The sequence below is a fragment of the Fundulus heteroclitus genome, chromosome 3 (genome assembly GCF_011125445.2).
Source record: "Fundulus heteroclitus isolate FHET01 chromosome 3, MU-UCD_Fhet_4.1, whole genome shotgun sequence".
Lineage (NCBI taxonomy): Eukaryota > Metazoa > Chordata > Actinopteri > Cyprinodontiformes > Fundulidae > Fundulus > Fundulus heteroclitus.
The window spans coordinates 43,306,017-43,328,571 of NC_046363.1; the positions used below are offsets into that span (position 1 = coordinate 43,306,017).

General features: G+C 43.4%; 1 protein-coding gene across 12 annotated transcripts in view; it reads left to right on the forward strand.

The window, feature by feature from the left end:
* The window catches only part of syngap1b (synaptic Ras GTPase activating protein 1b), a 259,686-nt gene that overhangs the window by 206,509 nt on the left and 30,622 nt on the right, over positions 1–22,555 (forward strand). For 9 of the 12 annotated variants that reach the window (XM_021323653.2, XM_036135450.1, XM_036135455.1 and 6 more), the window contains 13 exons: positions 5,393–5,546; positions 5,793–5,891; positions 9,883–10,122; positions 10,937–11,272; positions 11,391–11,535; positions 13,853–13,997; positions 14,137–14,373; positions 14,523–14,724; positions 17,076–17,278; positions 19,175–19,373; positions 19,757–20,347; positions 21,637–22,068; positions 22,155–22,328. In XM_021323653.2, the coding sequence (XP_021179328.2) occupies positions 5,393–5,546; positions 5,793–5,891; positions 9,883–10,122; positions 10,937–11,272; positions 11,391–11,535; positions 13,853–13,997; positions 14,137–14,373; positions 14,523–14,724; positions 17,076–17,278; positions 19,175–19,373; positions 19,757–20,347; positions 21,637–22,068; positions 22,155–22,328 (3,157 nt within the window). The remainder of the gene's footprint in view (positions 1–5,392; positions 5,547–5,792; positions 5,892–9,882; positions 10,123–10,936; positions 11,273–11,390; positions 11,536–13,852; positions 13,998–14,136; positions 14,374–14,522; positions 14,725–17,075; positions 17,279–19,174; positions 19,374–19,756; positions 20,348–21,636; positions 22,069–22,154; positions 22,329–22,555) is intronic. The other 3 variants (XM_021323641.2, XM_021323646.2, XM_036135452.1) reach the window with 3 other exon arrangements.

Here is a 22,555-nt window from a genome sequence, read left to right on the forward strand (position 1 = left end):
AAAGCACAGAAGCTCACATTGACCCAGGAGTACTTTCTATGTTAGATGGTAATAGAGGATGATCTGCCTCCCCTGATGATGTCACAGCTAACAGAACACCAGACCAGGTGTACCTTCTATGGAGAGAAAAATGACAGAGAACAAAAAGTTAAAAACTGAAATAACAACAAACAATGCAGACTGGAGAGCAGTAGGAGAACTCAGCAAAGTGAGAGAAATGGACCCTGATGTCCTCCAGCAGCCTAAGCCTATAGCAGCATAACTACAGAGATAGCTCAGGGTAACATGAGCCACTCTGACTAGAAGCTTTGTCTAGGAAACAAATTCACTCAAACCATCTTTCTTCTTTCATTTAAGTCCCGTCTCTGTGTGGTCCTGGGCTTCTACGGTCAAGACAAACTCCAGATGAGAATTTCATGTGTGGTTTCAAACATGAAAGCAAAAGTGGACTCAAGTGAGAGCGGAGGCTGTGAAACCTTTTTCTGGCCCAATTTATTCACCCAGAAGTCCTCTGAGGAGACAGAACAGTCACAGCTCTGATAAAATGAGCTTCTTGCCACAATATTTATGGCTTAAATACATTTTCACTACTTCTGAAGTTGTTTTTTTTTCCATTTTGATTCAGTGTTTCTTCAGTATCAGGGGAAGGTTTACATGTTTCTATCAATGACTACAGTCTCGCCCCAAAGGTCCAAAACGGGTAGTTTAATGTCCCACAGAGCTCAGTTTTAGTTTTAGTAATCCAGTTTTTCCACATTCAGTCACTGTTTCACAAAGGTTCTAGTCTAGATTTAAGCCCAGCGTCTCAGCTGTGCTCTGCTAAAGTTTTAAGACCATCTCTTCTATATTTTCTGTCTGAACAGTCAGACGTGTTGGTCATCTTTTCCAAAACTTATGTTTAACTTTTTGTTTTGACTTTGGATAAGTTTTTACTTATTTAGGCTCATGTTTCTCCCCCTGCTTTTTGAGAATTGAGCACAGGTTCACAGAGGAGTTAAGACTTGGGGAGCTTCCTGACCAAAGGTCCAAAATTTTAATGCTCTGAGTTCTGAGCCGGTCCGCACAGTTCATGGCACTGTTGCCTCTCAGTAAGAAGGACCCAGCCTGGGGTATTTTTGCATGTTTCTCTCTGGATACTCTGGCTTTCTCCCACAGTCCAAAAACATGACTGTTAGGTTGAATTGTTACTCTAAATCACCCTTTGGTGTGAGTGTGTGTTAGCATGGTTGTTTGTCCCGTTTTCTGTTGAAGACGGCTGTAAAACAGACGGTAACAGCACCCTGTGGCAGATTGTTCTGCTGCTTGCTGTGTCCTCCTCGTCATCCTAACATTTTGATGTTTTTGGTTATCCAGAAAACTTATTTCAGCTGCGGTACTTTTAGCAGCAGTTTCCTGCTCGTAAGGCCAGTTTTCCATTAACATACAAAACTTGACTCTGCACAAGCATTTCGAGACAATATAAATACACTTAAGTTTGCAAGATATGCAAGTTATTTAGTTATAACTATTGTATTTTATTGTATTTTCTGGGAAGAACTGTACAACTTTGTAAAGATTATTCTATCCTTTAAAGTTCTTATCTTTTTATTTTGTTTTATATATATATATATATATATATATATATATATATATATATATATATATATATATATATATATATATATATATATATATATATATATATATATATATACTGGCGTCAGGCAAAGCAGGAAAAGTGTCTTAACCAACGATACAGAAGCTTTAACTTTTAAACACTTGTGCTGAAAAACACAACATATAGGCTACTTATATACAAACATAAACATATATAAGTCTTTGTCCACAACTTGTGCTTTGTTGCTTCATATTTAGACAAACCAAATATATTTTTTCAGATAGCAGATAGACATACATGTTGGAGCAGAGTTTGTCGGAAATTATGACGAAAATATTGTATTTCCATTATTTTGCATTGAATTAAATATAGCGTAGCCCCCTTTTTCTAAGTCTATGGCGTACTCTTCTTGCTTGCTGAGTTTTCCTCTCACATATGGGCGATCCGATGTGCTGCAGATATTTTAAAACCAATTCCAGCTGTCTCCTTTTCAAGTGTCTCTGCTGAGAGCTGGCTCAGACCTTCGCCTCTCCTCCAGCTCTCCTGCTGTCTTCTCAATCCCTTCATGTTATCCAATCCTCACGCAACCTCCTCTTCACTCGTCTTCCTTTACGACGCTTCACACTCTCATATCTTCCTCTCTGAAGGATCCACTGTTTACATAATGAACTTAATTTCCACTGAGAGGCCGTATCCCCCCCTCCCATTTTTCTCTCACATTTTGTCATGACTTCCTCTAGTCTTGCTCTGCTCTCTCTGTCCTCCCTTCAATCTGACTCATTCTTTTAGGTCTATTTTTATCTCTCCCTCACTCCATGAGCTTCTCTCTCCCTCTCTCTCCCTGGTTCCCTGGTTTCCCTGCGTGATCAGCGCTCCGTTGATGAGTGTCATGATTGGGTTTGGGCATCAGCAATCGTGGGAAAAGTGACCGCAGAGACGGGGATTTAGTTTTTCTTCATCTCCGTCCTTGTTTTTCTTCTCTGGGTGGGTTTCCTCGATCCTGACCAGCGCTCCTCACTCTCTGGTTAGATTCATCGTGTCATCATTTATCCGTCCAGATGGATATGTGACTGCCAGCTGCTTCTGTGCATGCATGTGTCCGCTGTAGTGAAGGTGAGCTTAGGTATTACTGAGATGTTTGCACGTATACGCCAGAGGACTGATTGTCTTTTCTTTAAATCGCTGCAATGTATATTCTCTCTAGAGTGCATTGTGCCGAAGAAGAAAATCTGAAATATCTGTGAGAGAGGTAATGAAAGCTGTATTTACAATAACAGTTAAGAGATCTAAGTCACTGCAGTTTATTTCTGCAGGATATTCTTTTGAATTTAGCTAATAAAGCTCGTCACCGGATTGCATTTCTTGCTGCACACCCAGCAGCTATCCGCTGGGTCTTGTGAAGAAGATACCTTCAGAGTTTTTATTTTAACTTTATCAATTGCATCTTGGTTAAAGTGTATGGACCGTAATAAACACTGCAAGACGTTACAAACAAAGCAACAAATATGCAGGCGGTGCAGTCATGGAAGAAAATGTATCCATCTTTGCTGCTTTTGTCGCAGTTAAGAGGGAAAACTGCACCAGGCGTGCCCAATCACATAAAAAGATTATTGTGAGTTCCGCTATAAAAGCAGGAGTTTTGGTCTTTTGCTGCTCTGAAACCCACTGGTGTGCGATAACACAACGCCAGGGCGGGAAACATAAGCAATGACCTTCCAGAAGCAACCGCTGCTGCCCGTCCACCTGGAAAGAGTTGAGGGGCCATTTTTAAACCGGCTGAAGTTCTTGATTCTTCTGGGAAGAAAGATTTCCACACATTAAGACTGCCAATCTTCTCCAAGGTGAACGCCTCTCCAGGACTTACATTTTTAAAGTTGCTTTTGAAAGACAAAGGACCTCTGGAACAATGTCCTTTGGATTGCTGGGTTCAAAGTAGAGAAGTTTGTTCCTGATGTACAGCACAGTGGTAGAGGGATAAGGATTTGGCCGTGTGGCACAGCCAAAGGACCACGCAGTCATTGAATAGTTCATAAATTGTTCTGAATGCCAAAAATATTCTGAAGTAAAATAATCTCTCTGACAGCTGGGCTCAAACTGGGTCATCAACTAGACACCGATCCCAGACTAACGGGCAAATGTGTTACCGACTGGAAAGGAAGAGAATCAAAGTTTTGCAATGGCCTAGTCAAAGTCCAGATCCTGACTGAAACATGGTGATGGGACCTGAAGAGGGCAGCACAGAAAAAAAAATGTCTGCAAACCAAGTTCCTCCACAATGATATGAGACAGAAAACAACGACTAGCAGCTGTTTTTCATGGAGGTGATTCTACAAGCTGTTAAATCCCATTTTCTCGTGACTGCAGCGTAATACTGGCTGACAGAAAACTACACCCCTGTTGTTCAAAGGCTACAGACCAGATAAAAGGAACAGAAATGGCAATATCCCACAAAAAACTATGAACTATATTCATGTTCCATGCATCCTTCTGTTTTAACTCATTAAAGTAAAGACTGATTTAAACGGGATGGATTTTCTTTTGCTATGGCCTTTAAAATTTACAACGTGATTTATTCTGGTGAGAAGCAACGGTCGTGTGTCCTCGCCATTTTCGGTGACTTGCAAAGAAAAGCTTGGTGTTACGCGTCTGCTGAGAGAGGACATTTATTTTGTAGTTTCTGTTTGACGAAGTATTGGTACATTTTCGTATTTAAGTGATTTAGTGACATTTTCACTGACAGGGATCGTCCAGGATGTTTTCATTGATTAAATAATATAATGACTGACTGGCTTCAGATAAACTGCAGGTATCACTGAGGCATTAATATTACATTTCAATGCCAGAGCTGGTGAGAAACTGCAGACTTTACATGTCAGTGCTTTGATTTCCGGGAACTTTTCAAGTTGATTTGTTTCCGTCTTGGAGATCAGAGTATAAATGATGGAAATGAAGAGCGGAACAGGACTAAAAACTAAAAGGCTTTTTAAAATCTGAGCAAGAACATCCTGAGGTCTGGTCAATATCGAGTTGGATCTATGTTCCGCAACAACAACAAAGACCTTACAGTGTCTAAATTAAATGAGAAATACAATAACTAATATGTTTTCATTATCAAGATGGAAAATCTAAAAATATTATTTGATACATCCGATATTTATTCACTTTTCTTTCAGTTTTATTGTGTTTAGGTTTTATTTCATTGTTATCTCTTAAAATCGTTATTTTTATTTCAGTCCCTCAATGCAGTTTATTATTATGAAAATATGTTAAATCAAGTTTAACATTCAATCGAACACAATTTTGGTTTTAATTTGCACTTTAATGCTTCTGTACTTTTTATACTGTTTTGTACTGCCATGTATTTGTTTTATATTTCATCTTAGACATTTTGTAAAGCTAAAGTGATTTGAAGCAGCTATTTATTTAATTACCCTTAAATGTTAATAAGGATGGTCGATCTGAACTGCATTCATTAGGAATGCAGAATCACATGAAAGTATGTTTGAATCTGAAGAGCTTTTAAATGATCGTTCTCATTCACGTCACATCCAGTTTGAAATGCAGAAGCATGCAAATGTTGTATTTGGTTTAAAAGGAATATCTGCATACGTTACGTCCAGTCCTAATGGATTATTTGGCAAATTATGAGCCGGTTCCCTTCAACGTGGTCTGGGGTACTCCTTTGATTCAATAGCAAATTATGAGAAGAATAAAAAGTGCTTTTAATTTTAGCATTAACATATAGATGCTGTTCTTGATGCTCAATAACCCCCCCACCACCCCTCCCTCTCCCAGGACCCGTTTGATGCAGAGCTTCAAAGAGTCCCACTCCCATGAGTCCCTGCTGTCTCCCAGCAGCGCCGCCGAGGCGCTGGACCTCACCCTGGACGAGGACGCCATCATCAAACCTGTCCACTCCAGCATCCTGGGACAGGAGTACTGTTTCGAGGTGAGAGCCGAGATGCTCGACGGTCGAGTCACGACACACGCACACTTTCAGCACAGAGAACACAGAACCTGACGAGAAAAAATAAAAAATCTGATAACAGCGGTAAAGCAGTTCACCGTTGCTTTGATAAAGTTCTCCATCGCTTTTCATTTGTGGAAACTGACAGAGGTTGAGACATTGTCTTGGCGCCTTAGTTGCTGTCTCCATAGTGACTGATGGCTGTGGTACCGTTGCCTATAACCTCAGGTGACAACGGCGTCAGGAACCAAGTGCTTTGCGTGTCGCTCAGCCGCAGAGAGAGACAAATGGATCGAGAACCTGCAGAGAGCTGTCAAGCCCAACAAGGTGAGGGGAGAGAAAGGGATGCGGATGATCCCTGTGTCTGTGTGTCTCTCTCTCTCCTCCCCGTCTCCTGTTGTTGTTGTTGTTGTTGTTTGTTTTTTTTTCCAATGAGAGCGCACCGCTTCATTTCTCTGTGTGAACTCCATCCTCATGTCTATGTGTGTCTGTGTCGAGCAATTTAGTGGCATCTGCAAGCAAAGTGTTAACGCCTCACGGGGGAACGTTTCAGGGCGGAGGCTCCCGATTTGCTGTTATGAAAAACCACTAATCGGGTAATGTGATTTGGGTAGATTGTGCACAGCAGGTTGATGTGTAGCAGCTCAGCGTGTCGGTGAAAGCTGACGCTCGATGATACTGAGGAGCCGAGAGGAGCGGAAACAATCCAACACGACCGACTCCAGGGCCCCTCACCGCTCTGTGGGCTCCATGCAGGAACCAGTCCAATCAAAATGTTTTCTAACTGGGCTGTGCAGCGGATTCTGGGACCTAAGTGGTGATTTCCTGTTGCATTGACCCATCCAAGACCCCTTAAGAATGATTGGACAAAGCTTTGTTCAATACAAGTTAGAGGGGAATCTTTTAAAGTGGTCCTAATCAGTAGTTCTCCAAGATTTCTCAAGGTCCGTAAAGTAGTATGTTTTTTTTTTTTACTTTGGTCAGTCCAGTGTGTTGTTATTATTATTATTATTATTTATTTATTTTATTTTTTTAAAGTTTTTTGTTCATGAATCTTAAACTTGCCAGTAAGATCCATCTTGTACTGCATCTGGTTCAACCGTTTGAATGTGAACCAAAAACAGTACGGACCAATCACATTGCAGTATTGTGATTTAAGGCGGGACATACTTATTATCAATCTGGCTGGCCAGGTTACATGAAACTATTTGACTGATTAATGAAAAAGAAGCGTAGGGGTTCTATGGCGCAGGTTGCTATTCATGGAAGATTGTAGATGGTTATTATTGAGGAAAAGCCGCTAAAGGTGTCTGGATATAAATGTGAGGAGACAGTTTATTCAGCAGCGAAGCCGTGCAAACAATAAAGTGGTGGCTTTGTGCCAAAACCAGAATATCCTGATGACGTGTGTGAACTTTAACAGTTGTGTAATAGGGATTGGGACGACCCATCGGCGATTAAAGCAGCTGGTTAGCATGAGGACTGGTGGAGGCACCAAACTCCGAGTCAGCTACCGTATAACGGACAAAAAGCCATCTGCCAAACTCTAAAGACGCAGTTTTTCTTTCTTCACAAAGACAAAAAAAACCGCGTTCTCTCAGAAATCAGGATTTTACTGCTCAGAGGATTACAGGACAGACTATGGGTGAATGATGTCCTCAGTAGCATGTAGTGTATTTTAGTATTTAATATTATTGTTTGAGGTCATTATGCAGAGGACTTTCCATTCCTCTATCTGTGGAAAGCTCCACCACCTTCACACCGTCCAGTGTACATAAACTAATACCGGCAGTCAGCTGCTTTTCTATGGTGCTCTTTGATGGGTTAAAATCTCTCTGCGCTGATGCTGATCTTTCTCATAAAGTTTATTCTCATATGTTATATCCTATTCCATCTGTAGAGCTACCGCTTACAAAGAGTTTGCAGGTGAAACAAAAATAGGACTGGTATGGATCTCAGCGTGGTTGCAGAGACGCCAACAGGAGAAGTCATGTCCTGCTTGTTCCTCACTGCGTGTATGTTTCCGTATAAAGCTGGCAACTGATTTGATCCTTCAGGATGGATTTTTATTGCCAGTTGTGGATGGTCTGGATCATGTGACAGTGAATTTAATGCCACGTCTGGGCAGGGTCTAGTAACATTAAGACTGCCTGTTGCTTCGGTGTCAAAGATGAGATCTCCTGAACATCTAAAGGAAGAGGCTGATTCATCCGTTTCATTATAGCTTAATGAATACGGAGAGACAAACTAATTATTTACCCAATTAATTCATCGTTTCCAGCACAAAGTATCTCTTGAACCTAAGGGAACCAGACATGTCAGCGAACAAACGACTTTAAATGAGACATTTAGGCATTTTATTGCCAGCGGCGTGTCACAAAAATGAAATACGTTCCCAGTTCTTCACCTGACTGAAAGACAAAAACAAAAAAAAGATAACACATCTTAACGGAGTAGAAACAGGATTTTGGGGACCAGCAGTTTATAATTATAAAGCGGAGTCTGGTGTATGTTTTCATCAGAAGCGGGACCCATCGGTGAGATCCGTGTCAGGTCTTTTTTCTTATTGTTTGTCTACAGGTGAGGAGGGAAAACACAGGCGAGTCCAAAGAGAGACTTTGAACAAGCTTCAGAAAGTCTGTAGCAACTTTGATCACGGCCACTTTAAAAGATTACAACCAAATCTTGGAAACAAAATGTGGTTTAAAACTTTTGCACAGTGCTGTATAAGACAACCCGTCTTTTCTGCTGAGGTAACAAATCCACTTTTACTCAAATTGTTCTAAAACTGTTGGATCAATGGTGCCAAGACTTTTCCGTGTGTGCTGACTTGACAGATTAAACAATATTAGTGAGCCGATTTGTTTTCTCAGCAAAAGGAATCCTGGTATTTTCAGTTTGACCTTGTTACAGTAATTTTAGACATCAGGATGAAACAGCAGACTCTGGTGAACATTTGTGATTCTCGCTCTAGTCCTCCTAAGCTGAAGGTGTTAAATCTAATCCTAAAATCTGGTAGCTGTGCACCTGAACAGCTGCTGAACTGGATCAGACGTCTAACGCTGAATCAAGCCAACATCCCCCAGTGTCTCAATCATTGTCTTCCGTCTGAAAGCTGCATATCTTTGCAGCACTGCTGTAAAGTGCTTCCTGTGCTGTGAGATTATACGTTCGTCCCCACATCTTTAATTGAACTAATCTCAGCACCGAGTAATATCAGTGATTTCCCCGTGGATCGCCTGCCTGGTTCTGTGAAGTCGTCCCGTCCTCCTCCTGTCTGTTATTAAGAGTGAGCGTGCAGCTTTGATAGCATCCAAGGACTGGAGACAAATTAAAGCCGTCTGAGATGAAACATGGTGCGGGCTGGATGTTCTCGGTCCAGATGCTCGGGCCGCAGGGGGTCCTGGCTGAGTCACGGAGCCCCGAGGATTCCTGGCGGATGTTTTCGCCGATAAATCTCTGCCCCTCCCTACGCCTGCGCGTCACGAGTCGTGTATCTCAGGCCAGACGGGCCTAACCACGGAGAGCAGCGTTACCGTCGTTCTTTTGAACTCACCCGACCCCTGCATTCTCTTTTAAAGATCTTTCTGGGTTTTATTATTTTTTTTACAAACAAAATCCAAGCAGCCAATGAACACTTTTTGTTTCTGGAGTAGATTCTGAGATAAGACAGAGAGACAGAAGCCATGATGAGATGATTCCAAGGCCGAGGAGCCGCTCCCCTACCGCTGCTGCTGCTCCGTCAAACTGAGACGCCAGATGCCCCCGAAAAACATTCAAAGTCACGGGTTTGGAAATAATTAGGCCTCTGCTTCGACACCAGATATAAAAGAGGACGGGTTGTGAAGATCATGGCATATCTCGGGTTTAAAAAGAGACGCTGAGTAATACGAGGCTGATTCAGCGGGTTCTGGTCCAATATAACGGGCTCTGTGACGATGATAAGGGTCGACCTCTGAAGCTTGATTAGCATTGTTTGTGTTGCTCAAATGAAATGCTGGATTCTTCTTCTCATTTTGTCTCATTTGTCTTTCGTGTGTCTATCATGCAGTCTGCTGCCTCTGTGTTAAGAGTTAAGAGCTGCTTCCCCACTTCAAGACAAATCAGAGCATCTCTGGTCATTTCTCTTCCCTGCAGGATGACCTGCTGTTGCCCATCATTCACCCTCTCCGTCTCCTCTGTTCTGTCCTTGAGTTTTGTCCAGATTTCTTTGTTGCACTTCTCCCTCCTCTGGCGTCCGCCTCTATCTGCAAAGATTGTTGAAAGCCTGGTGTCGGAGGCCGTAAACTGTCTTTGAGCTGGTTTGGTCTTCATACAGGACAACAGCCGGAGGGTGGACAATGTGCTCAAACTGTGGATAATCGAAGCCCGCGAGCTGCCGGCTAAGAAGCGCTACTACTGCGAGCTGTGCCTGGACGACATGCTGTACGCCCGCACCACCAGCAAGCCCCGCACCGACACCGTCTTCTGGGGCGAGCACTTTGAGTTCAACAACCTGCCGGCCGTCCGCAACCTGCGCCTTCATCTGTACAAGGAGACGGACAAGAAGAGACGGAAGGTGACTGAGCGATCCGGACATTAGTGAACCAAAGGGTCCGTGCGTACAGTTAGAGCCCCACAAATACAGACAATCCTCTAAACTACACGTATTAATCGCATTTAACCTATTTTTGTGTGTATTTATTGATGGAAAACAGCAAACGTGACAAGCCTAACCAGTTTTGGGGGTTTGCAGTAAGAGTTCAGCCTTCTCTAAAGATGAAGCCTGTGAGAAAGTCATGAACCATGAATCAGACCAGAACGAGGAAGATCCAAACTACAACTGTTCAGAGCAGAATAAGTCATTTAATAAATGTGGGATTTAACGATTCCTTACTTGAGTTTAGAGAAATGTTGATGCTGCATTCATCAAGGCTTTGCATAGTGACAGTCCTGAGTTCAAACCCCGTCTTTGACCCAGGATGTTTCTCACCAGGTACTCAGACTTCCTCCCAAAGTCCAAAAACATGCCTGCTGGGTTAAATTGTGAGTGAGTGCATGCATGGCTGGTTGCCCTGTGATGGATTGGCGACCCGTCCAGGGTGTACCCCGCATGGATAAGCGGGTAAAGACAGTGGATGGATGCCGTTTTGTTAAAAATATGGCTGGTTTCTCCTTATTTATATTTAAACTCCTTACAAAACTGAACAACTCACATATATAACCATTGCTGCTGGTTACTGAAGAAGACCAGTAAAAAAAACAATTAGATGAGAGACATCACATGAGTCCTAAATAATAAACTAGTATAAAGTCTCACCAAGGAATGATGAGTTTACAAATGAGCTTCAGTTCAGCTGTGCTGATGAGTGTCTTTCCTGTGTATGTTTAAGGAAAAGAGCACATATTTAGGCTTGGTCAGCATCCCCATCTCAAGCATCACCGGGCGGCAGTTTGTGGAGCAGTGGTACCCGGTCATCCAGCCCAGCGTCCTCACGAAGGGAGCCGGCGTCGGCGGGGGCAAGATCATCAACGCGTCGCTGCGCCTCAAATCCCGCTTCCAAACCATGAACATCCTGCCCATGGAGCTGTACAAGGAGTTCGCCGAGTACGTCACCAACAACTACCGCACCCTGTGCGCCGTGCTGGAGCCCGTGCTGAGCGTGAAGAGCAAAGAGGAGGTGGCCTGTGCTTTGGTGCACATCCTGCAAAGCACGGGGAAGGCAAAGGTAGGGACAGCGCTGAATTACCGGCGCGGAATTACCGCCGTGGTTTTCTGCAGAAAGCTCGGCGTCGATGGGCCCGACGGAGGAGCGGCGATTAACCGTACTCCTCCTGTGTGTGCAGGATTTCCTGTCTGACATGGCGATGTGTGAGGTAGACAGATTCATCGACCGAGAACACCTTATCTTCAGAGAGAACACTCTGGCCACCAAAGCCATAGAAGAGTACCTCAAACTGATCGGACATAAGTACCTCAAGGATGCTATCGGTGAGTCGACCCTTTTCCACGTCATCACCGCAAGACTTACGCAGATTTAATGTAAGAAAACCTTCTGACTGACTTTTACTTTCAATGCTCTTCTCTCAGATCAGGTCCTACAGTCAGTCGGTTAAAACGTGTTTCCTCACTGCAAAAAGGGAACTCAAAATAAGTACAATTTTCTTGAAATCAGTATATATTTCTTTGATTTGAACACCTAAGTAGGACCATTTGCCAATGGAATTAGTATTTTTACCCCTAAAATAAAATAATTAGATACCCTGCACTTGAAATAAGATGATGGAGATGAATTGTTCTTATATTAAGTGCAAAAATCTTATTCCATTGGCAAATTGTCTTATTTAACTGCTCAAATCAAGGAAAAATACACAAATTTCAAGAAAAATGTACATACTTTGAGTTCCCTTTTTGCAGTACTGGTTAAGAACCGTAACACATTTATTTGTCACTGTTACTGAGGTAGAGCAGGTCATTTCAATCTAATAGAAAAATGGAAAATTGCCTTTTTTTTGTTTTAAATCTTGTTAAAATGTATCCCAATTGTTTTTATTTTACAAATTGCAAACAAAAATGTAAAAAAAAGTCCAAAAGGAATTTCTTGATTTATAATCTTTATTGCTTAGCTAAGACCAGCCAGCCTTGAACATGAATGTCGTTTAAAGAGGGAATGATCAGTAACAAGAAAGACTAAAACTTTAAAATAAGTTAAAAATAAGAGGTAAATAAATAAAATCTAAATGTATACGTAAAGGCATCCAGTAAAGCTTTAGAGAAGTTTCCAGAGCAGAAAACCTCCTCTCCTGGGGGTTTCTGGGAGGAGGGACTGAGAAGATAGAAATTATTCAGAGTCCTGGGAAATATCTCAAACACCAACAGAAGAAGAGAACATTTATTTGACATAAAATTAAAGTCTAATTGTTTTCAAATCTGCCCATAATGACTGCAGATGTTCTGCTCCCTGATCAGGAGCTGAAACATTGTGCGTCTTCTGCTTCCTCTGAATTGTTCCCTCATTATTTTCTAAGCTAAGCTGCTCACATTGCTTGCTTAGAGAAAGCGCCGGCAGGAGGAGGAACTTCTCTTGTCAAACTATAAATCTGCTCATCGCTCCCAGACATGAGGAGCAGAAACTGATTTGATGAGTGTGGGTAAACTGGAAAACCACACTTTGGAGCATTAAGCAGCTGAACAATGAGCAAAACATCCTGATTTCAGTATTTTAAAAATACAAAGTCATCCTTTAGACTTACACGTTTAATTGTTAATCATGCTCTGAATATAATGAAATAATAATTTAGCTTTTCCTGTTAGGATCACCAAAATGGTTTCTATTTGCCAAATGCCAGAATAATAACGGACATTTTACGATTTTAAGGCCAGATGATAGTTTAATGGTTTTGTAAGCTTCTGTCAGGGGAAAGACGAGGTTTCTTTAGTCACAACATGGGGAAATCTAGAGAAATCAGCCAAGATATCAGGTGGTGAAGTATATATATTTAAGTAAGACTAAAAAGTAACAAAAAAAGATACGGTTATCAGTGATCAGTATATTTCAGAGAGAAATAAACCAAACCATTTCTCCAAAAAGAAATACAAAGGACCACATTTTACTTTTTCCCTCATACGATGGCTTCATCCACAGCACAGCTACCTGGTTCTCACCTTCCCCCTTAAGATCACTCCACATCTCTTTAAATCATCTTTGATTTCAGGTTGTAGTTTAGATATTATCTGAGCATCCAAAAGTAAGGTAAATAAAATATAATAACCAAACAGGAATGTAACAGAATTACTCCAACAGGCTATAAGACCTTCATCTCTGTGTAACGATGAGTTATCCCAGTATATTTGCCATTATTGTATATGTTCCACCAACTCCCACCTAACAGCTTTGCTCCTGTGATTATTTTTAAGTGTGAAACTGCTTTGCTTAATGAGGTCTGAACTAAAATGTAGAACATGTGTCTGAATCAGGGCGACTACAGGCCTAGCTTTGAGTCACGTCCGCATGACGTCTGAGCCTGGAAACAAAGCTGGGACTGCTCTTAGCTGCCAGCTGGCACTTTTATCTCAGCTTTAAAAAAAGACTTTTGATCCAACTTTATAATCAAAATGATTGGCGATCACTACTATGTAAAGAAAAACAGGCACTTTAGGATTGGGTTGGATTGCAGACTCTTAAATCTATTATCCCCGGTATTGAATTTCTGTTGTTGTTTTTTTTCTGTGACACTTAAGTGTTTGGTTGATGCTAATTTTTAAAATGATAACTTTGGACTTGTTACAAATAAAACTTTGCCTGCAGGGGAGTTCATAAGGGCCTTGTATGAGTCAGAGGAAAATTGTGAAGTGGACCCTATGAGAATACCACCCTCTGTGCTACCAGACCACCAAGCCAACCTTCGCATGTGCTGTGAACTGGCACTCTGCAAAATCGTTAACTCCCATTGGTAAGCTCCTAATTACTCCAAAAATAAATGAAGTCCTGTAGAAAGGCTGCTGGGCCTGCAGCTTCAGTCCTCTCAGCCAACCGAGGAGAGAACCGCCCTGTTTCTGCCCGATTGTGAAACGTATCTCGTGTCTTCGCAGTGTTTTCCCTCGTGAGCTGAAGGAAGTCTTTGCCTCCTGGAGAGTGCGATGTGCCGAGAGGGGTCGGGAAGATATCGCCGACCGTCTCATCAGCGGCTCGCTCTTCCTGCGCTTCCTGTGTCCTGCCATCATGTCTCCATCTCTCTTCAACCTCACCCAGGAGTATCCCGACGAGCAGACGTCCCGCACGCTCACCCTCATAGCTAAAGTCGTGCAAAACCTGGCGAACTTCTCCAAGTCAGTACAGCTTCAGCTTTTAAAGAAAATGCAAACGTGCAGCAGAGCCTAGAATCCTGCATTTACTCCATTTATTCATTAGATTTATTTATTTTTTATTCTCACATGCCTTCCTTCTTTTCTGGTGTCCCTCTCTTCTCCACCGGCAGGTTTGGCAATAAAGAGGAGTACATGTGTTTCATGAACGAGTTTTTAGAGATGGAGTGGGGCTCCATGCAGCAGTTCCTGTACGAGATCTCCAACCTGGACAGCGTCAGCAACGCCGGCGGCTTTGAGGGCTACATTGATCTGGGCCGGGAGCTGTCCATACTGCACAGCCTCCTGTGGGAGGTCATGGCTCAGCTCAGCAAGGTGAACCCGAGACGATTTCAATTGTTCTTCTATAGACTGCATGTTGAAAAGGAAACACTGACTGGCAGAGCAGTTAGGTAGCTAGAAGGCAGACTTTGGTGCAGATGGGGACTAGTGACAGGCAGGATAAGATTATTCTCCTGCTTCATGACAGAATAGAGAGCACTACCAGTGCTTGCCGAGGTTTAATGGGGCGTCTGCACGAGGATCCAGGATCAGCCTTTACCACCAGAACCTTTACACACTCTGTTGTGTTCTGGTCTCACAATACAGATTAGGGCTGGACGATGTAGAAAAAAAGCATAACGATAAAATAGAAATAATTTTGATCGATATCGATAATTATCAACAAATTCAAATGATATATTTTAAGTGCAGTCATGATCATTTATCCTGTTGCTTAGTGACTTATTTTTACATAAAGACACAAACAATGAATTCAAACTCAACCGTTTATTCAACCAGCTATTTACTAAAACTGGCAGTTTTTAAAAAAGAAAAAAGAACGAGTGCTCTCTGAACTCTTTGAAGGGGGCGGAGCTTGGTCCCTGAGTCTGCGTTGTGATTGGTTAGAAGGATGTAATATAAACCTACATGGATAGAATGCAAAAGAAAGGAAAACTGTTCTTCTATTGAACTTTTTATTGACCCTTTTTTCTATCATTGATATACGTCTATCGATCGATATATATCGTTATTGAATTATCGTCCAGAGGACCTGTAACGTACAGGAATAAGGACCCAATATGCACACAAACAGGTATGAGCCTTTAAGTGCTTTATTTACTCGAGCTCTGAGCGTGTCGGGGAAAACGCGCAGGCAGCGCGGCACGGGGAGCGCACAGCAGGCAGCTCTCCAACTGGAAACCCCCTGTGGCAGACACTACAGGTTAGTGATCGGGAAAAACGTGAAAAAACTGGCAAGGAGGGAGAAGGAAGATCACTAACCTGGTAGAGGGTTTCAGAGCTCGGGTCCAGTTCAGGTCCGGGGCGGAGGTCCGACGGCGGACAGTAATGTGAGGCCGTTGAGCGGCAGGCAAACAGGGGCAATCCAGCAGGGAAATCCAGGTCCGTTCCAAGGTCTGTTAACTGATGGGCAGAGATGCAGAAGGGGTCAGGCAGATTCGAAGACTTAAACAGAGCGGGGGTCCGGTACACAAGCAGGCTATCCAGGGCAGAGACAGAATCGGTGGTCAGAAGGCTGATCAGGTCGGGCACACAGGCGGGCGAACAGGAACAATTCAGGGGTCTGGCAGGCTCGGTAAACGGTGGCGGAATCAGGTCGGATAACGGTAAGCTGGCAGGTTTCAGGAACGCTGGAAAGTAACAAGGGTTGGCTTGAGACAATCTGGCACTGGGGGCTGATCTGGACTCGGTATATATGGAGGTGAGACAGGTGGAACCAGTGAGGACTAATTGCAGAAACGAGAAGTGGAGCAGGTGTGCTGAATTGTGTATCAGCTCCAGTGCCAGGAACGTTACAGGACCGTTATAATATTTGCTAATTTACACGACCCATAACTGTAATCTAGTGGCAGCTGGTCAAAGCTAGGGTGCTACAGGCGTCACAATAGGCACAGCAAACATAAATTACAAAATAAAAAAGTAACTATCACATCTGTTCTCTCATAAAATATGTCAGATTTTTCCAGATTAAATTTTTTTGTGTTAATTTTCATACCATTTTGGGTTTCTTTGGAGTTATTTGTTGTGTAGGCCTCCCAGCCCAGGGGCGCCTTCCATGTGACTTCATGTAGGGCTCTGGCCCCATGGCCAATCGGCGCTTTTTGGGTCATTCTTCATCCAATCAGATTAATTCATCACACCTTTTTTTTGTTTGTTTGTTTTTACAAAATAATAGATTCATTCGTTCATGCTGGAAGAAAAAAGAGTCTTAAGAAACTTGAACCTGACGGACCAGATTTAATAATCCAGCAGCAGCTAATTGACTGTGGATGGATTTATGCTAATGTAGAGTTCATTGTCGTGTTGTAATCCCCAACCGTTAGTGGCTCCACCCACCCAAAAATAAATGAATCAGATATCATCAGGCGCCTCTGCTCTAAATGTGACACATGAATTAATGAAGATGTGGACAATGTGTCATTTTCCAGGATGGCTTTTTGTTCCACCTTTACCAAAGACAATGAATGTCTACATTCATACCAGCACTTTAAACACATGGCCTTCCAACATGGGCAGGTTCATTTTCACCAATCTAAATACACGTAAATATGCAAAATTTCCATTTTTGTATTATGTGACAAATCACAGCTTTCATAAAACGATGTTTTCATGAAATACAAAACCATCGGCAGCTTTCTGATGTTTTATATTTCTTTTGACCGCAGGATGCTATCATCAAACTGGGTCCTTTGCCCCGCCTCCTGAATGACATCAGCATGGCGCTGCGTAACCCTCACCTCCAGAGGCAGCCCAGCCACCAGACAGACCGGGTGCAGGAAAGGCAGACGGACCGGCTGCTGTCTCGACCGAGCTTCAACCGAGGCATCTCGTCCGAGTTCCAGAATCTCATGATGAGGGACTTAAACAGGTAGGAACCTTGGAGCAGGACAGTCCTTAATTATTCATGGAGACTCAAGGGACACAAAACTGTTGGAGTCTAGTCATAATTCAGCTTTGCTGAAGGTTTGAGAGTTTTTTTTAATGAAAAGTCAAATTCATAATCCTAAATAAACAGTTGTCTTTATTTCCCTCGGTGGAAATAAAACGGTAAACGTGGAGACAGACCATGGTAGTTGAATATGAGCGACTTGATTAATAGTTACATGCCACCAAGTTATTATCAAGGGAATCAGACATGTACAAAAGGCAACATGTTTCTGAATTAGTCTCAGTGTGATATGAAGTCACTGTTGACAAGAGAATGTTATCGAAACAAGTTTCTGGGCTACATAGTATTATATGAATCAACACAAAGATGTGCAACTATCAAGTATTCATAATATGTTATTCCAAGTTAAAATGGATAAGTTGCCTCAACAAACGTCGTACAGTTTAAGTTTGACAAAAGTTGCTCCACCTCAGCCACTAATAGAGCATAAAGTTCATCGTTTGCTGTTACTGGTCTGACCTGAGAGCTGCACCATGTTAGAGTCCTGGAATGCAACATTATTTCACACAAACTGATCGTTAAATTCAAGTTTTATTATATGAAGCCGGTACAATCAGAGGTGACTGCTGTGCACGAGTGGAGGATGGCTGTGAAAGTAAGTTTTGGAGAAGAGTTTTCACAAAAACTGAGAACCTCAGCAGGTCCTCAGGCGTCCCGGTGCTGCATCTGAAAGCTAAATGCTAAACCTAACATCACACTACGATGACGCTTTATACAATATCTGGCTTCTAAGCTAATTTTACTAATCAAGCTTTTATGCAGTCATCGAGTATTTCACAGTATTTTTGACTTTGGCTGCTTTTTAGCAAAAATCTCTGCTATTCAGAACTTTATATAAAAAATATATATATATTTTGTGTGTAAAATTAGGAAAATGGAGAAGGGGAGGACAGAGGAAGAGTTAGGTCCAAAATAATATATAAAATGTAATAGAAATACCTTTATTGTCCCATAAAGAGGAGATTTGGGTGTGACAGTGGCAGAAAAACATAAACAGTGGACACCAGGTTACTCACTAGATCAAGTAATATGAATAAAAAAATAATGTTACGTTGTAAAGCAGCAAACAAACACAATATAAAAACTATTTGTTATAGCCGCTGCATGTTCAGTTTTGAGACTAACCTTATTGGATCCTATACACAAATAAAATAAAGTACACTAAAAGACAAAAGGTTAAAAAAGTGCCTACATCTGAAAATTTTCAGGTATTGGACAGAAAATTCTGCCAAGATCCAAAGAAAAATATTGAAACTTTAAATGTCATTGTTGTAATTAATGGCATGCATATTTTTACATGATGCAGAGGAACATATATGTACCGTAATCACCCTGTAATCTGTATTTCTGAAATAATCTGCTCAATTGTAATCCTGCAATGCTTCATGAGCATTTATAGTTCAGAGATAAGCTCCCAAACAAGGGAGCCATCAGCTAAAAGGATGAAAAAGTCTTTAAGATTTTAAGTCAGGATGGCAAGTTGTGCACAGAATAGCTGCACTAGAACCACGATCAACGTCTGCTCATAAAAAACAGTGGAAAATCAGACGTGATGAATCCTGAACCTGCTTTAGCAAAGAGAGGAGAAAGTGTCACTATTTCCCCAGTGATGATGTGAGGTACAGCAGCAGGGCAGAAGATGGCCTATTGCTGTAGAGGGGCCATTCTCTTCTTCCACCGGTCTAAAGTAGGTTTGGTGACAATTAAGTCTGAATGAATATTTCCTGAACAACATGCCATGCAAACTTGCAGCTGTTGGATGTGCGGAGTTGTTGCAGATCTGTCCTGTCGGCTTCCCTCCCTGTTGTCGTCCAGCTCCATAGATATCACTCGTTTGCCTTCCCCCACCTCCACCGGAGGCGTCATGCCGTCCCGCTCCCAGCTGAGTTTCCAGGACCGCGACCACCCTCACCGAGCCTCCAAAGACATGTTTTACGTTTCCCGGCCGCCGCTGGCCCGCTCCAGCCCGGCGTACTGCACGAGCAGCTCCGACATCACGGAACCAGACGCCAAGGTGAGTCTTAGCACGCCGAGCCAGGGGAACCATCATCCCATCCGCCCGTTTATTTCTCTGTAGCCAGTGAGGTCGGTATGACGTGCATGTTGGTCATACCTGAGCGAGTCTGCCACCGTCTTACCGAGGCTCTAGTTTATCATGACATTTGCTTTTTTCCCACTGATTCACCATGCAACTCATCCTAGCGGTATTTCCTGGGAAATACTTTCAGGCATTCCGATACCCTGACAGACCTCGTGGTAAAAACACCCGCACCACCCTCACCCATGTCATCCGTGCCCGCCCGACACATTAAGTAGCAGGGGGCGCACTAGCCTCTCATCTCCCTTCCTATTTAGCTTGTCAGTGTAAATAAAAGCGTATCTATGATGGACCTCCAGGATTCCCCAATGAACAGCGTGTCTAACCTGCAGTCGGTGGACATGCTCAACTCCTCCCAGGCCTCCATCGCCGGTATGGGCAGCTTCGGTGGGCTGAGCAGCGGAGGCGGTGGCGGCCTGGGGTCGGGCCTGAGCAGCCAGCTGCGGGCCGGTGGGAGGTTGTCAGCTGGCTCTGGCGGCTCCAGCATGTCAGGCGGCCTCCGGCTGAGCCAGCTGAGCCAGATGGGCACCACCACCGACTCGCTATCCCAGCAGCAGCAACACCAGGCCGCCGCCATGCGCTACCCGCTTTCCTTCCAGAATCCCCTCTTTCATCTGGCGACGGCTGACGGGCCACAACAACAGCTCCATCACCAGCACAGCCGGGCTCAACCCCCGGCGCCCCTGCTCCTGGCCCCTGAACCCGAGCCCTCGCATCCGAGCTACATCCCGCAGTTCGCCCACGGAGGGTTCTCTCGCAGCGAGGATCTGTCCACCCTCAGGACCCGGGACGGTCACCTGGGCCAGCCCAGCATTATCCATTCGCACAGCTACAGCGACGACTACAGCAGGGCTGACTACGGACGCAGGCAGATCTCCATGCACATGCCGGTAAGAGCATTTCACCTGGAACTGCTTAAAGTCTTTGGGTCAGCGTCAGTACGGGTATATGTCCGGTTTGAATATTTAAGTGATGCAGTTTGAGAAATAGTCCTGGTCCTGCATCACCACCCCTCCACCGCCGTGTTTGTCAGTCAGCTATGAGGCGTTATGCTGTGCTTGGTTTTCTCCTAAGACGGCGCCGAGCCTTTTACATCCAAGCATCCCCTGTCTGCTCTGCACAGGTTCCTTCCAAAATTATCCAGGAACTCATAAGCCCCTTTCACAGAAGTTGTTTTTAGAGGTTGCAGGTTCCCTTCCAGGTTATTTCCTAAGAGTTTCTGGAGCTTAAAGGATACAATCTAGAACTTACTGGTGACTTTTGTTGTTTTTTTTCTGGAACCTTTAGGGAACTTTCTTAAAACCTGCAGATGCTACACCATCCAGAGCTTTTGGTTTAGTTTCTAGAGCTGGAATAAGACATAGAGGTTAACTTAATGAAGCTTTAAGCTTGCTTTCCAGGACTTACAGGTTATCTTTATCTAATTTATAGGTTACTTTACAGGTTACCTTTCAAAACATCCTATTTCCTTTTACACAGCTTATAAATTACATTTCAAAAACTCACAACTCTTCTTTCACGGTTACTTACATCTTATTATTTTCCTGGAATATGTAGCTCACAGAAATTACAGGCTTCATTTTTGGAGTAAGTAATACTGTTACTGTGTCGTTACTTTCCTGAATCAAAATCAGTTCATCCTGAAACCGTTTCTTTCTGAAGCCCTTTCTCCTTTACGTATATCTTTTTTTTTTCATTTAGTTGTAATTTTGCAAACCTAACTCACACCGCCACATTCTTTTACAAATAAGAGGCTTTACCTCGCCAATTCTTTCAAAGGCAGAACCGAAGCTCCTTAGAGGTCATTGCTGATGTCTTTGTTTTAATGCACACTTTGTCTTTCAGACCAGCAAACTACCAAAGCTCAGTACACCTTATAACTTTTTACTGCAATTTACAAGCTGTATGCAACGAAACAAAATCGTTCTGTACGCACTCTGTGCATACAAAATGACAAATAAAGTTGTCTAAGTCTAAGTCTAACGCGTAATCGGATGTGAATTGATCCACTATTAATCCAAAAGATGATGTAAGAAATAAGAATATAAGAATATAAGCATTCTTATTTTATAAGACGTCCGATCAGCAATTCTGTGTTTTTCAATTTTCAAATGATGCTAAACTTTAGTGAAAAGCAGAATCTAAAAAGAAAGTATTCTGTTCCTGTTTTCCTTCCTAGGACAACCTCCAGCAGCAACAAGACATGATGGGAATGGCCTCCCAAACCGGAACGTCCCACTCCTCCCTGGCCACCACGCCTCCCTCCACCGTCCAGCCGATGCGGCAGAGTTCTGTCGCTCCACCTCCCAGCCAGCGCGTCAAGTCCCAGACTTCCCACCAGCTGTCCGTCAGCGCGGCGGCCACACCCGCCGCCTCTGGTAAAACCCGTCCCCAAAGCGGCAATCTGCTCCAGTCTCCAGAGTCCGGCTACGGCGGCAGGCAGCACGGGCCCCGGCAGCTATCCGTCAAAGACAACACTGCCCCGGGTCTCCCCCACCAGCAGAGCTCTGTCAGGGAGAGCGGGAGTCCACAGGGGACCACCAGTCAGAGCACTCAGCAGTCACCGCAGCAGTCTCAACAGCACCTTCTGAAACCCACCATGAGTAAACAGGTAACATTTCTACCTATCTCTATCCTTCATCTGCTCCAGGTCAGCCGTGTCCCTAATAAGTGTCGCCATCCCCCCCCCCCCCCCAGGGCTCCCAGTCACCGTCTACCCTCAATCCCCCGACTCCGGCCAATGAGCGGACCGTGGCCTGGGTCTCCAACATGCCTCACCTGTCGGCAGACATCGAAAGTTCCCGAATCGACCGTGAGGATTTCAAGCTGAAGGAGTATTCAAAAAGCATGGATGAGTCGCGCATGGACAGGGTAGGCATCGCTTTAGCGTCGGCGCCTCTTTTATTTACGCTCACGGTTTTATCAAACGCAGAGAATATTTCAGGCTCAACGTCATAAAGAGCCGCAGGTTGACTGAAACTGCATAAAAAGCAGTTTAATTAAGAAATAAGTGCAATAAACTCAGACATGCACCTAGCCGTAGTTACTCTGGTGTTATCTGAGCGACTGCTGCTCAACAGGAAGGTTAGTGGCTTTAC